Here is a 13,128-nt window from a genome sequence, read left to right on the forward strand (position 1 = left end):
TCTTACTTGAATACGCCTGTGTTGTAGGAAGCCACAGATGAATGTCAGCATTCTGCCCTTCACTTGCAGGTTTTCAAGTTTTTGGAGCAATCCAGAATGCCATACTGAGTCAAAAGCTCGAGTGAAATCCAGAAAAACAGCGATGGTTGGGTTGTCCAGTATGAGACCATATCTGATAGCCGAGTCCAGGCGAGTAAGGGGTCTAGTGTGGAGTGTCGAGTTCGGAAGCCGCTTTGATTTGGGTCAATGTGTGATGCACGCTCAAGATAGGATCGGAGGCGATGGCTTACCATTTTTTCAAATAATTTGCAAAGGCTATTTGTGAGTGCTATAGGGCGGTATGAGGATGGGTTTGTAGGTGATTTGTTGGGCTTTAGGAAGGGAAGGATGTGAGCCAAGTGCCATTGATGGGGGACTCCTTTTGCCCAGATGTAGTTGTAGAAAGCTAGTAAACGTGTTTGTTGCAGGCGTGGTAGGTGCGTCAAGAATGAGGGTGGTATGGTGTCAGGGCCTGGTGCTGATGAGCGTGTAGCGTTTATTGCTCTCATTAGGTCTGCTTCAGTGAAGTCGCTGTTATACCAAGAGGTGAGGTTTAGTGTCGAGGGCATATTTTGGGTTTTCTGGAGTTTTGTGATTTGGGGGATTGGGCTGTGTGGTCCAGTAATTTCTCTAGCCAGTGCATTTGCTACCTCTACTGGGTTTGTAAGGAGTCTATTCCCAACATCTAGGATGATGGCTGTTTGCGGGGGTGCTGCTCTGAGTCAACGAATTTTATTCCAGATTTTGGTTGTAGTTGATCTATAGGTCAATGATTGTACAAATTTTGTCCAGCTGTTTTGTTTAGCCTGAAGAACTGTGCATCGGAACATTGCAGCTGCACGCTTGTAGTTTATCCACAAGTCAATGGTACCTAGCTTCCGTCTGTATAGTTCTAGGGCCTTTCTTTTGGCTCTGAGTGTAGCAGTGCACTCTGGAGTCCACCAACAGTGGGTTTGCTTTTGTTTCCTGGGTTTAGTAGAGATGGGGATTGCCAGTGCACCTGCTGTCAGCAAGCGGCTCTCCACTGCACTGCATGCCTCGGAAGGGGAAAGGAATGTTTGTGGGAGGTCTACATGTATTTGGAAGGCAGCCCAATCAGCTTTGTTTAGAATCCATCTGGGCCTGGAGGGATGGGGTATGTTTATGCTATTAATGGTTATTTTGAGGGGGAAGTGGTCACTGTGGTATGGATCAGGAGCTGGTTCCCATGTTAAGGAGGGAGCCAGAGTAGGTTTAGTTATGGTGAGGTCAATGTGTGAGTGTACCTGTTGGGCTTATGTGTGTGGGTGCTCCTATGTTTGCCAGTATGAGGTTATTTTTGTGAAGCCACTCTGCTCTGAGCCGGCCTTGCTGGTCTGAGTAGGAAGATCCCCAGGATTTGTGGTGGGCATTTGCATCGATGCAGATGATGAAAGGTGTAGTGAGCAATTGGAGTATGTCTGTCAGTTTGGTGAGGAGAGTTTTGTTGTCTGTATAAGGGGGGAGGTATAGTGAGCAAATTGCAAGTTTGAAGGAAGGGAGGTATATGCATGTGGCGCAGGCTTCAGTGTGTGTGGGCAGTGTTATGGTTTGTTGTTGGGATACCATTAAGGGGACCGACCAGGCTAAAATTTTCAATTTTGGCGTTTTTCGGTTTTTGTGCTCATCTGAAAGCTGCAATTCTGCTCTTTCCAATGGTACCACTGCCATCGCTGTACGCCAATATTTACGTTAATGACGTCTCCTTTAAAGGGAAGCGGGTGGGAGAGTTCTTTAAGAAATTAGATATAAATTAATTAGCTGCTGAAATCTTTGAATATAGTTTCTACTTGAGTTGTGCTGCAGTTACATGCTTAGTCTCATCTTAAAGCTGACATTCTGAGCTTTCCAACGATACTACTGCCATCTATATACGGCAATATTGACGCAGATGGCCCGCCTTTATTTGGGGGCGGGGGGTGGAGTTCCTTAAGTAAATAGACGAGAGATAATTACAGCGGCAAGACTACATATCTGGGTGCATCTGGCATCTGAGCTCAGTTACCCTCCTAGCTTTGAACGGAGAGGTGCGCTACAAGTTGCTGCTTGCATCCTTGAGTGGACTAAGCTACAGAAGCCTGTAATTTGGTATCCATGCTACATTGAGTGCCTATCCAAGGCGCGCGAGACTTTGTCGCGCCGTCCTGAAAAGTTCAACTTACTGTCACGGAAAACCTATCTCCTCCTACAGTTTTCAAGCTACAGCAATGAGACATATACCATTCGATTCGTAAAGACCAGGCCTATCGACTCTAACATCACTTTTTTGAATTTCGGTCTGGTTCGTTTTTTATATGGGGAAGAAGGGGGGGGAGGGTGAAAAATGTAAAAAATGGGAAAAAACGTCATAAAAAAAAAAACTAGGTGGAAAATGAAAAAAGTGATGTTAGAGTCGATAGATATGGTCTTTACGAATCGAATGATACGTGTCTCGATGTTGTAGGATGATATTTGTGGGAGGAGATAGATTTTCTGAAGTACCCCTTTTTAGCAGTTTTCTATGAATTTCAAGTTTTCTATCAATTCTTTTGAAAAATTCATAGGAGCAAAATGTTTTTTATTTTACATTTTACATATGTATGTGGAGTTTCATGACAATCGGATAATAACTGTAGAAGTTTTCCGTATGCCCGGTCGGTCCCCTTAAAGGCATGGATGGATGTTCCACCCCCTCCAAGCAGTCAGTCTGTTCTGGTAACTGGCGGGCAGCGTGCAAGTGTAAGTGGGTATGTGGGTGGCACATTTGTTTCCTGCATGCAGAGGATATCTGGTGTGTGGTTGTCTAGTGCTGTTTGGATATATGGGATGTTTGATCTAAAACTGCGGATATTCCATTGTAGGAGTGTGAGAGTCATTGCGAATGTGTTAGAGAGGTGAGGCCTAATTCTGTGAGCAGTGAGGTGATAGTTGATTCAATTTGTAATTTTGATCCTAGTTCAATAAAGCATTCTACTTTGGCACTTAAAGAGGTTGCAAGTAGAAGTTTCAGTATTAATGGGAGCAAAGATAGGAACCAAGCTGGAGGGGCTTGTGTTGCTGGAAGAGTTTGCAGGGGGGTTTGTGCATGATCATGATGAATTCTGATGTGTTGTTTTTGAGGCCCTATTTGTGGTGGTGACAGAGGTGGTAATGGGGGCAGAGAGGGTTCATGTTCTTCCATGTCATCCAGCTCCTGCTGTGTCATAGGAGAGTGGTCTGGGCTGCTACTTTGAACTTTCTAGAGGTGGAAGTTGTCTATCTGGAAACCAGTAGTTGGAATTTTGGGTTGTACAAGTGGTGCTCTGTTGAGAGTTTTTTGGTTGTTTCTGTGACTGTGTAGAGGTAGTGTTTTTACTCATCAGGGGATTGCTATTCTTCTTTTGTGGATAGGTTAGGGGAGGGAAGGTGGCTAGAGAGCAGAGTGTTGGTGGTTGTGTCTGAGGCAAGGAGGTCTGTCTGGTTGCATGGGTTTGTAGTCTTCTGTTGCTAGAGTTGTCATTGCCATTGGTTTGCTGAGTTGGCATAGAGAGTTTCTTCCTGGCTTCTGGGTAGGAGACTTGGTGGTTTACAGAGTAATGGCAAATTTCTACTTCTTGAAGGTATATAGGGCAACTTTTATCTAAGGCATCATCATTCCCTTTACAGTTCACACATCGTGGGGGCTCTTGGCAGGTTAGTCCACTATGTCTGTTTGTCCCACAATGGCTGCAGTGTTGGGGACTACGACAGTAGGTTGAAGAGTAACCCCACCTGCAGCACTTGTAGCATTGGATGGGATTTGGATAATATGGATCCACTTTATAGCTGCTATATCCAATCCGAATGTTTTCAGGTCGTAGTTTGTCTAAAAAGGTCAGCACGAACGTAGTGGCAAACCAGAGCTTTTTTGGAATCAGTTCATTTTTAATTTCCTCAATAACTCAAGATTTAAACCAATTTCTTAAGTATGATAATGCTGGTATCCATGATACTTTATTGGTCTACTTATAAGACTCAAAAATGAACTTGAGGGACAGAGGGAGAGTCTAAAAAACTCTCTGCTTTGTCACTATGAGTACTAATAATGGCATATGGGACTTTGCTGGGTCACGGAAGAGTTTTCTAACAGCTATGACTCCTGAGGGTCTTAGAAGTTCCAAATTCCAATAAATCTTCAATTTTTTCTTCTTGAAGTTCTGGTGCATAGATTTTTCCAAGAGTAGTTTGCGAGTTCAGCGCTATTGAGATTTGGATAGGGAGCTGTCTATCTTGGGATATGGCAAGAAGTTTTACTGCAAGTAGTGTATTCACTTGTTCTAATGTGTGGCAAGTGATATAAAGCCCTCCTGATTCCTGAATGAGTGGTTGCTTGTGCTAGGCTTTGGTCCTTGTCTTCCTGCTCTAGTAGCTCTACCATTGATTCTATTTTTGCTTGCAATGATGGTAAAGTTAATAATGGAGTTGGTACTTCTTTTTGACTTGAAGCATTATTATTTGAGTTTGCTGGATATAAACTTGCTGTTTCAATAGCTTCTGGCTGTGGGCAGGGTTTTTTGTGAGGTGGTTTTTCAATTTTTCATTTGTGTTCATATCACCAGCAGTTAGGTCAGATTTTGATGAGCTGGTGCTTGATGACAAAACTCCTTCAGGATTTGAGTCTATAGATGTGAGACTCTCAAATTCTCAATGCTGAAGGCTATTTGATCATATTTTGTCTGGCTTTTCAGTTAACAGATTACCAGATTTTGTCCAGAGTTGTTTTACTGTTATTTTCAGTGCATTCAGATTTCTTTGCTTGGTGGTGGCATTTTTGCTTTGGTACTTGCTTTTCTTCCTGGTCTTTTGGAAGATTTGAGGCTGTTTTTACTGGGGCTGACAAAGAATGAGCATTTAGCTTGTCAACTTTTCCCTTGGGCATCCTTGAAAGTTGAAGTTGAAGTAGGCTACCTTGTCTTGTCGGTTGGCTGTCTGGAGGTTTTGATCCCAGACTTGGATGTTTCTTAGTTTTGATCATGATCAATTTTCTGCTTTAAGATTTTTAATTATTTTTCAAAGAGATTTGACTTTGAGAAGACTAGATTATCTAGAATGATCTGCAGTGCAGATATCACTTGGCGCTTTGGGATAACACACAGCACATCTTCACACTTTCACGGTCAAATCGAAACTCCCGACTGACATTACTAATCGTCTATGAAAACTTATCCTCCACAGCTGAGAGCTGACAGCTGATAATTACGGCGTCTATAAAGTATAAAGTGCCTCAACGGCAACGTTTGCCTGTTGTGGTTATTATTTGTTATGCCGGCGCCGTCAATTTCAGTAGAACTTAATGCAATGCGAGCTCGTGTAGAAACTGATTTTAGAAAATTAACTCGAACGTAATAATTTTTTTATTGCTTTATGTGGTAAGAATCGCTTTTTGAGGGCATTGTATCTAAACTATCCAACGTGTCTGGGGTGTTTTTTTTACTAGATTTAAATGAGACTAAGGTATAGAAAATATTCCGTACGTTCTGAAAAGGTATGCGTCAGGAAATGACATTCATGAATATTTGAGAAACATTGATTTAAGGTCAACCAGGCAGGCACGCAGGTCAACCACTCTGTTAAGAGTATTATTCGCTCTCAAGGCGAATGTGTCATGCTAGCCAGGCAGGCACTCTTTGTAGCCGGGTTAGCGATAGAATACATATTCAAGTACTGGTTGCATCAAGACTCAGACCTAATGGTTGAAGACAGGCAACGTGTCCTTTGAGCAGATGTGATCGTGTTCCTTCATTTCGCTAAATTAGCCCCGCCCGGAGTTTCTCCCTTGGAACCTTTAGGCATATCGTTGAGGTCAGATTTTTGAAATGAGCGGCCAAAAACTGGTGACAAGAAAATCGATAGAGATTCAGAAACGTAGGTATAAACTACAGAAAATCATTCATTTGCCTGAAAGTTTTTAAGGCATCATTCACAGACAGAGATCCTCAAATATGTTCACGATAGTCACCCACATTTATATGCCCTTATTTTCTAAATCGCAATCAAAAACTGGACTCAGAAAATATTTTTACCACCAACTTTTATATATGTTTAGACAATTTTCTTTCAAATCAACGGTTACGTAAATTAACAATGATAACACTTGGTAACGGCAGGTAATGCAAGGTAACGGGAGATTAGGTTAGGCTAAGCATTACATGCTTATCTACCAAAAAATTATTGATACATGAGTTAATATTGATATTAATATTGATACTTAAGTTACCCATACATGCATTTTAAAGATGATTTTCAACAACATATCCATCAAAAAGTTCTCATAGTCCATTTTCATCCAAAAATGTTACTCTAAAAATAAAATTTATATTCTTTTTTTTTCAGTAAAATAGAAGTTGTATGACCAATTATATATATAGAATTATTTTGACTTGAATTTTCACTAAACTATGAAACATATTCATGTGCCGTAGAAAATTTTGTGTGTTGTATATTCAATAAAAAATCCTTGTATGTGTCTATATTTGAAGCCTGATAGGCTAGATTATTAATGACTAAGAAAGTACGATATCGGGCATAGTACGCGACATTGCTTTGCAAATCCCCCTTGCGCCCAGGTCGTGTCCAAACAATAATTATTTACTTTTGAATTTCTCAATCGCCGAAGTTTCGTACGTGTGTTGACGAATGCTGGCTGCATCGTACCAAGCAATGTAAACGATCGCTTATGTTATTTATTAATAATGTACTTCAAGAGAGTAACGCTCAGAGCTGGGCAGCGCTACTTTGAAATGTAGCGGCCGCTACCGCTACATGCTCTAAATTTAGCGGACGCTACCGCTACAATTGTAGCGCCGCTACCGCTACTGAAAATGTAGCGGCCGCTACATGCAGCGCGCTACTGCCTACCTCTGGTAACAACTAACATAATGACACTAGTAACAGGCTGAAGTTGACAACATTATACCGAAACCTTTCGTACAGTTTTATTCTGTAATTTATATTATGTATGTATCATGCTGGTTTTTAAATAATATTTAATACTATTAAGTAAAATCCAAAGGCTTTATCTATAAATGTAGCGGTAGCGCTGTAGTGGCAAAAACTCGTATCGCTACTTAAATATGTAGCGGGCGCTACCGCTACCGCTAGAATTGCTTAAATGTAGCGCCACTCCCGCTACCGCTACTGAAAACGTAGCGACCGCAACTAGCGGCCGCTACATGTAGCGCACTACTGCCCACCTCTGGTAACGCTACACCTTTATTATACAGTATACACTAATGTGCACATAGATTTTTTGAAATCTTCATAACAATTTTTTCCTTTAACTTGTAGGTTGGAAGTATCTACTGCTTGTTCATTGCCCCATCATCAATGAAATAAAGTGATATTTGCCTTCATCATCAAAAATCATAATAGACGCTGGCTGACTTTTCTCTCCATTTCATAGCGACCAATTATGAAAAAACGCCTTAAAATAATATATGTATTTATGAAAGCCAATTTTCGAGTCATATAATATTTTGTTCAAGTTGCTCAAGTCATATAATATTTTGTTCATGTCTCTCGAGTCATGCATATAATACTTACTTGAATCATAACATAGTGATGTCGGCGCTGGAGTGTAGGCCTGATGTGGCCTGTCGCCGATTCTTTTCCTTTTCGTGCCTTGTTCATAGATCTAAACTCGTGTCATTTGCCCGGATCTTTTCATGACTGGCGATAGTTTGAAGTAGCTACTAGACTTCCACCGGGTTCGATAAGGAGCTAGGCATTTCAAATCTGAACATATATTTTTCCATAGCTTTATCTAGTCTGTTCTTGAACGCGTTCATACTTGGAGCGCCAAGTGAGCAAGTCATATAATATTTTGTTCATGTCTTTCGAGTCATATAATACCTACTTGAATCATGTGAGCAAGTCATATAATATTTTGTTCATGTCGTTCGAGTCATATAATATTTTGTTCATGTCGTTCGAGTCATATAATACCTACTTGAATCATGTCGCGCAAGTCATATAGTATTTGAATCATTTCAGGACACAGAGACTGTCAGGGTCAGAGAAGAGTGGCTGGCGGGCCTACACTGAAAAGAAGAGCAAGAAGCCTGGCCCCATGCCTGGCCCCATTGCCAAGTCCCAAATCCTGGTGACGTGAAGCCCTGGGACGATGAGACCGACATGAAGGTACTCAAGAAATGCGTCCACTGCATCCAACTGGACGGGCTGGTGTGGGGCGCAAGTAAGTGGTGTGGTGTGTGGCGCAAGTAAGTGGTGTGGTGTGTGGCGCAAGTAAGTGGTGTGGTGTGAGGCGCAAGTAAGTGGTGTGGTGTGGGGCGCAAGTAAGTGGTGTGGTATGTGGCACAAGTAAGTGGTGTGGTGTGGTGTGGGGCGCAAGTAAGTGGTGTGGTGCGGGGCGCAAGTAAGTGGTGTGGTGCGTGGCGCAAGTAAGTGGTGGGGTTTGTGGCGTACAGGATGTATTAGTTCTAGTGCCAGTGAGTGGTGTAATGATAATATTGTATCGATGATCACCAGACAAAATACATAATTTCAGCAATACTATGCATGACATTAATAGCTAATACCATACTATGATATAGGTAGCATCTAATAAATCATATAATATATAATAACAGCTCAATAAACAATACAACATATAAAAACAGCCCATATAATATTATAATAGGGAAGTAATACACTTGTTTTGTTGTGTAGGTGAGCTCAAGTCCCTGGCGTCCGGCATCAACAAGCTGTCCTTCCTGAGCACAGTCGTCGACAAGATCTCCGTTGACCTCACCGAGAAAATACAAGAATTTCAGGACTACGTCCAGAGTGTTGATATTGCCGCCTTTAATAAGGTCTAGGGTCTGCTTACCTCGCCTCTAAGGTCTAGGGTCAGCTTACCTCGCCTCAATAAGGTCTAGGGTCTGCTTACCTCGCCTCAATAAGGTCTAGGGTCTGCTTACCTCGCCTCAATAAGGTCTAGGGTCAGCTTACCTCGCCTCAATAAGGTCTAGGGTCAGCTTACCTCGCCTCAATAAGGTCTAGGGTCAGCTTACCTCGCCTTAATAAGGTCTAGGGTCTGCTTACCTCGCCTCAATAAGGTCTAGGGTTTGCTTACCTCGCCTCAATATGTTCTAAATAAAATATAAAAAATAAAACGTACGGTGTACAAACCTCGGATTTCCTTGACAGATCTATGCATTTGGCTATAGAAAATATTCCGTACGTTCTAGAAAAAGGTATGCGTCAGGGAATGACCTTCGTGAAAATTTGTGAAACATTGATTTAAGCCTTAAGGTAACAAGCATCGCAACCGCGAATATTTATATGACGCCGTGAACTACTTCAGTGCGTTTCATTGAGATGCGCACTGCAGGTGCACTTCTCAGATGAGCACTCTGAGCATCTTCATTTATCTAATTTGCTGTATACAAATAACAAGATATTAGAATAGAATAGTAAACAAGTGTAAACACTGGAGAACAAAGTGTATACTCCACGGCAGGCATGCGGGTCAACCCCTTTGTAAAGAGTATTATTCGCTCTCAAGGAGGATGTGTCATGCTAGCCAGGCAGGCACTCTTTGTAGCCGGGTTAGCGATAGAATACATGTCCAGGTACTGGATACATCAAGACTCAGACGTTAACCTAATGGTTGAAGACAGGCAACGTGTCCTTTGGAGTAGATGTGACCGTGTTCCTTCATTTCGCTAAATTCACGCCACCCGAAGTTTCTCCCTTGGAACCGTTAGGCATATCGTTGAGGTCAGATTTTTGAGTTGAGCGGCCAAAAACTGGTGACAAGGAAATCAGTAAAGATTTAGAAACGTAGGCATAAACTACAGAAATTCATTCATTTGCCTGAGAGTTTTTTAAGGTGTAGCGACCAGGTATATATATTTCCTTCAGTTACCCCCGTAACTCATTTTCGAGGAACGTTGCTAGCCTAGTGAATTTTAGCAGAGTTACCCATTAACTCTGACTCAACATTATTATCCATGTTATTGCCTTGAGCATCATTATCAATTAGTAACTGCAGTTGATTTTCTGTTAAATATTATTTGGCTACATATTAATATTATTAGCACCGACCTAGGATATTACAACTTCATGTAACTCCAGTTGTCATAATCATTTGCATATCTGTAATACCGTTCTTAATCTGGCCTCTCGACCTTGACCCATATTAGGAGAATTACTTCTGTGTTTCATTCCACAATTCGAAACAGAATTGTAAGACGCTAGCGCAGTCTGGTCTCTGACTTACACGCCTTAGCGGACGCCCTATGGTTCGGCTAAGCCTTAGCCGAACCATAGGGCGTTTGGTACAACCAAACGTTTGGCACGAGTCATAGACCTTAAGGACTCAGTACCGCGCCGCTAGCATTCCCACGTCTTACAAAGGCATCATTCAAAGACAGGGATCCTCCAATATGTTTCACGATAGTCACCCACATATGTGTGCCTTATTTTCTAAATCGCGATCAAAAACTACACTCAGAAAATAATTTCACCACCAACTTTCATATATGTTTAGACAGTTTTCTTTCAAATCAACGGTTACGTGAGGTAACAATGGTAACGGCAGATAATGCAAGGTAACGGGAGATTAGGTTATGCTAAGCATTACGTGGTATAGTAATAAAGGACTTCCCACCACTACTATATAATTCCTACAACCGAGTATAGATACTTTAGTTACCCATACATAAATTTTAAAGACGATTTTCAACAACATAACCACTAAAAAATTTTCATATTCCATTTTCATCCAAAAATGTCACTCCAAAATAAAAATGATGTCTTTTTTTACCTGTATAATAGGAGCTTCATGACCAATTATATCTTTAAAATTATTTTGACTTGAATTTCCATTAAACTATCTAACATATTCATGTGCCGTAGAAAATTCTATGATTTTTTGTGCGGCATGAGATAAAAAGATGTGCCTATTTTTAGAGCCGAAAGGCCAGCTTATTAATGACTAAGAGAGTAGTATCTCGGGGTTAGTACGCGACATTGCTTTGCAAATCCCACTTGCGCCCAGTGGTGACGAAACAATAATTATTTACTTATGAATTTCTCAATCGCCGAAGTATTGTACGTGTGGGCGAATGCTGGCTGCATCGTCATCGTGTCAACCAATGTGAGCGATCGCTTATGTTATTTATTAATAATGTACTTCAAGAAAGTAACGCTACACCGTTATTATACACTAATCTGCACATAGATTGTATGACAATAAGTCACAATATCTTAATAAATTTTTTTTTCATTAACTTGTATGTTGGAATTTTTTGTTGCTTGTTCATTGCCCCATCATCAATGAAATATAGTGATATTTGCCTTCATCATCAAAAATCAGAATGGACGCTGGCTGATTTTTCTCTCCATTTCATAGCCACCAATTATGCAAAACCGCCTTAAAAATATTATATGTATTCATTAAAGCCAATTTTCGATATCTTCTTGACTTGAGGACAAATTTTGCAGATGATTTTCTCAACATAGGAGTATGAGTTGATATTTACGTCATGCCATAGTCGGGCATAACAACAGACTTACTAAGGCATGGTCACCTATTGCATAAATTACGCTTGGGTACAATATTTACAGTTTTATCTTGTGTATCGAACACGCATATCAATACGGTCACGAGATTTTATTACATATTTCTCCCTCAATAGTAATAAAGGACTAGATTTTATTTAAAAAAATAAGCTGGCAAATTTAACTTAACCTAGGCAACTTTTTTTCGCTTTAACATGAAACTTTTACGTTTTTCATCCATCATTTAAAGAGCTTAATTTTCAAAATGATCAATCTTCTCTCAGTTTTTATGCACGTCTCGGAAAAATTTCCGGCCGGGTTCGAGACGTAAATTTTTCCAAGTAAATTTACAAAAATTCGATTAAAATGTTTTATGTTTTCTGGACGTTTCAGAGCAATCCCTATCGATTAGTTCGATCGAAAAATGCACTTTTTTCCGACCCTCATTTGCTGCTGCGACGAAATTTGCTGCTGTGACAACTTTATATGTAAAATTAAAAGTTTTCTTGGCGTTTCAAATGATTTGCAGCCTTTTATTTGTGTGAACGTGGTCCGGCGGACCGGTCAGGGTCCGGGTTTTAGTCAATACAGTGAGTAAAGTAGTTCAGAGCCTCAGACTTCTGAAGTTCTGACTCAGGCCGGAGCTGCGGTGGACAACGGATGTGCGACGGGAGCGCAGCCGTGCACCACCAATTTTGTGCACCAATAAGCGCTGAATCGAACGCCTTGGATCTCTCCGGACTCCGGATATCCACCAATCAGCCGTGCACCACTCAGCTTTGTCCTCCCCTCCGGCCTTGACCACCACGGGCACCACCTGCCGTGCACCACCACTCACCAGGCCGCGGATCGAATCTGACTTCCGGGCATCGTTAAATTACGTAATTTTGCGTTCACTGCATCTGAGGTTAGGTTTCAGATAGCATAGTTCTGTTCTAAAATTTATCGTCCTTCGACAAGTTGCCGTTCGACCGAGGGCTGGTTCGACCCACGGCCTAGTTACGGACGGCTTGAAGTGTTGAAGGCTACGTTCCGGAAGGCAGGAATGATGAATCATGATGGTCCATTATATCCAGGGCAGTTGTGGTCTTCGGCAGGCGACCCGCGACGGGTTGGCGCTTGCAGTGACTGTAAAGGTGCTTGTAGCTACACGGGGATAGTGCAGACGGCTAGTAAATCTGGCTAGTGTCGGTCGCTTGGTGACTATCCAGCTAGTAAGCCTGTACACACGAGGAGAGTATAAGGTGCCGCTATCTTCTCGTTCGCCCCCGCCAGCGAGTCGTTGGAAGCCGTCGAGTGAGGTCTGTGAAGATGGATAGTGTGATCACCTTCAACAACTCGAGTCTGTACGTCTTTTTTATACTCCTCATTCTAGCCCTTAAAAATACAGCATCGGGAACAACTAAACCCTGACTAATAAGGTCTTCTTTCCGTTTCAAAATACTCTTTTTTCTCTTCATTTTGTTGGAGTAACCATCATGGAAAACGTTATACTTAAATTCATATTTTTGGAATATTTAAAAGAATAATTGAATATCGTCTGGAATCCACTTAGAAACATTATCGTTC

At 41.4% G+C, this 13,128-nt stretch overlaps 1 protein-coding gene across 1 annotated transcript; it reads left to right on the top strand.

Annotated features, from left to right (window-relative positions):
• Nucleotides 1-3,737: 3,737 nt before the first annotated feature.
• On the top strand, nt 3,738-8,881 carry LOC108667119 (elongation factor 1-beta'-like). Its single transcript, XM_018154105.2, is given in 5 exon segments — nt 3,738-3,764; nt 8,047-8,082; nt 8,084-8,153; nt 8,156-8,248; nt 8,722-8,881. Coding segments are annotated over 5 exon segments (375 nt in total). The 3' UTR covers nt 8,871-8,881.
• The last annotated feature ends 4,247 nt before the right edge of the window (nt 8,882-13,128 follow it).

Source organism: Hyalella azteca, unplaced genomic scaffold (genome assembly GCF_000764305.2).
Source record: "Hyalella azteca isolate HAZT.00-mixed unplaced genomic scaffold, Hazt_2.0.2 contig7647, whole genome shotgun sequence".
Classification (NCBI taxonomy): domain Eukaryota; kingdom Metazoa; phylum Arthropoda; class Malacostraca; order Amphipoda; family Hyalellidae; genus Hyalella; species Hyalella azteca.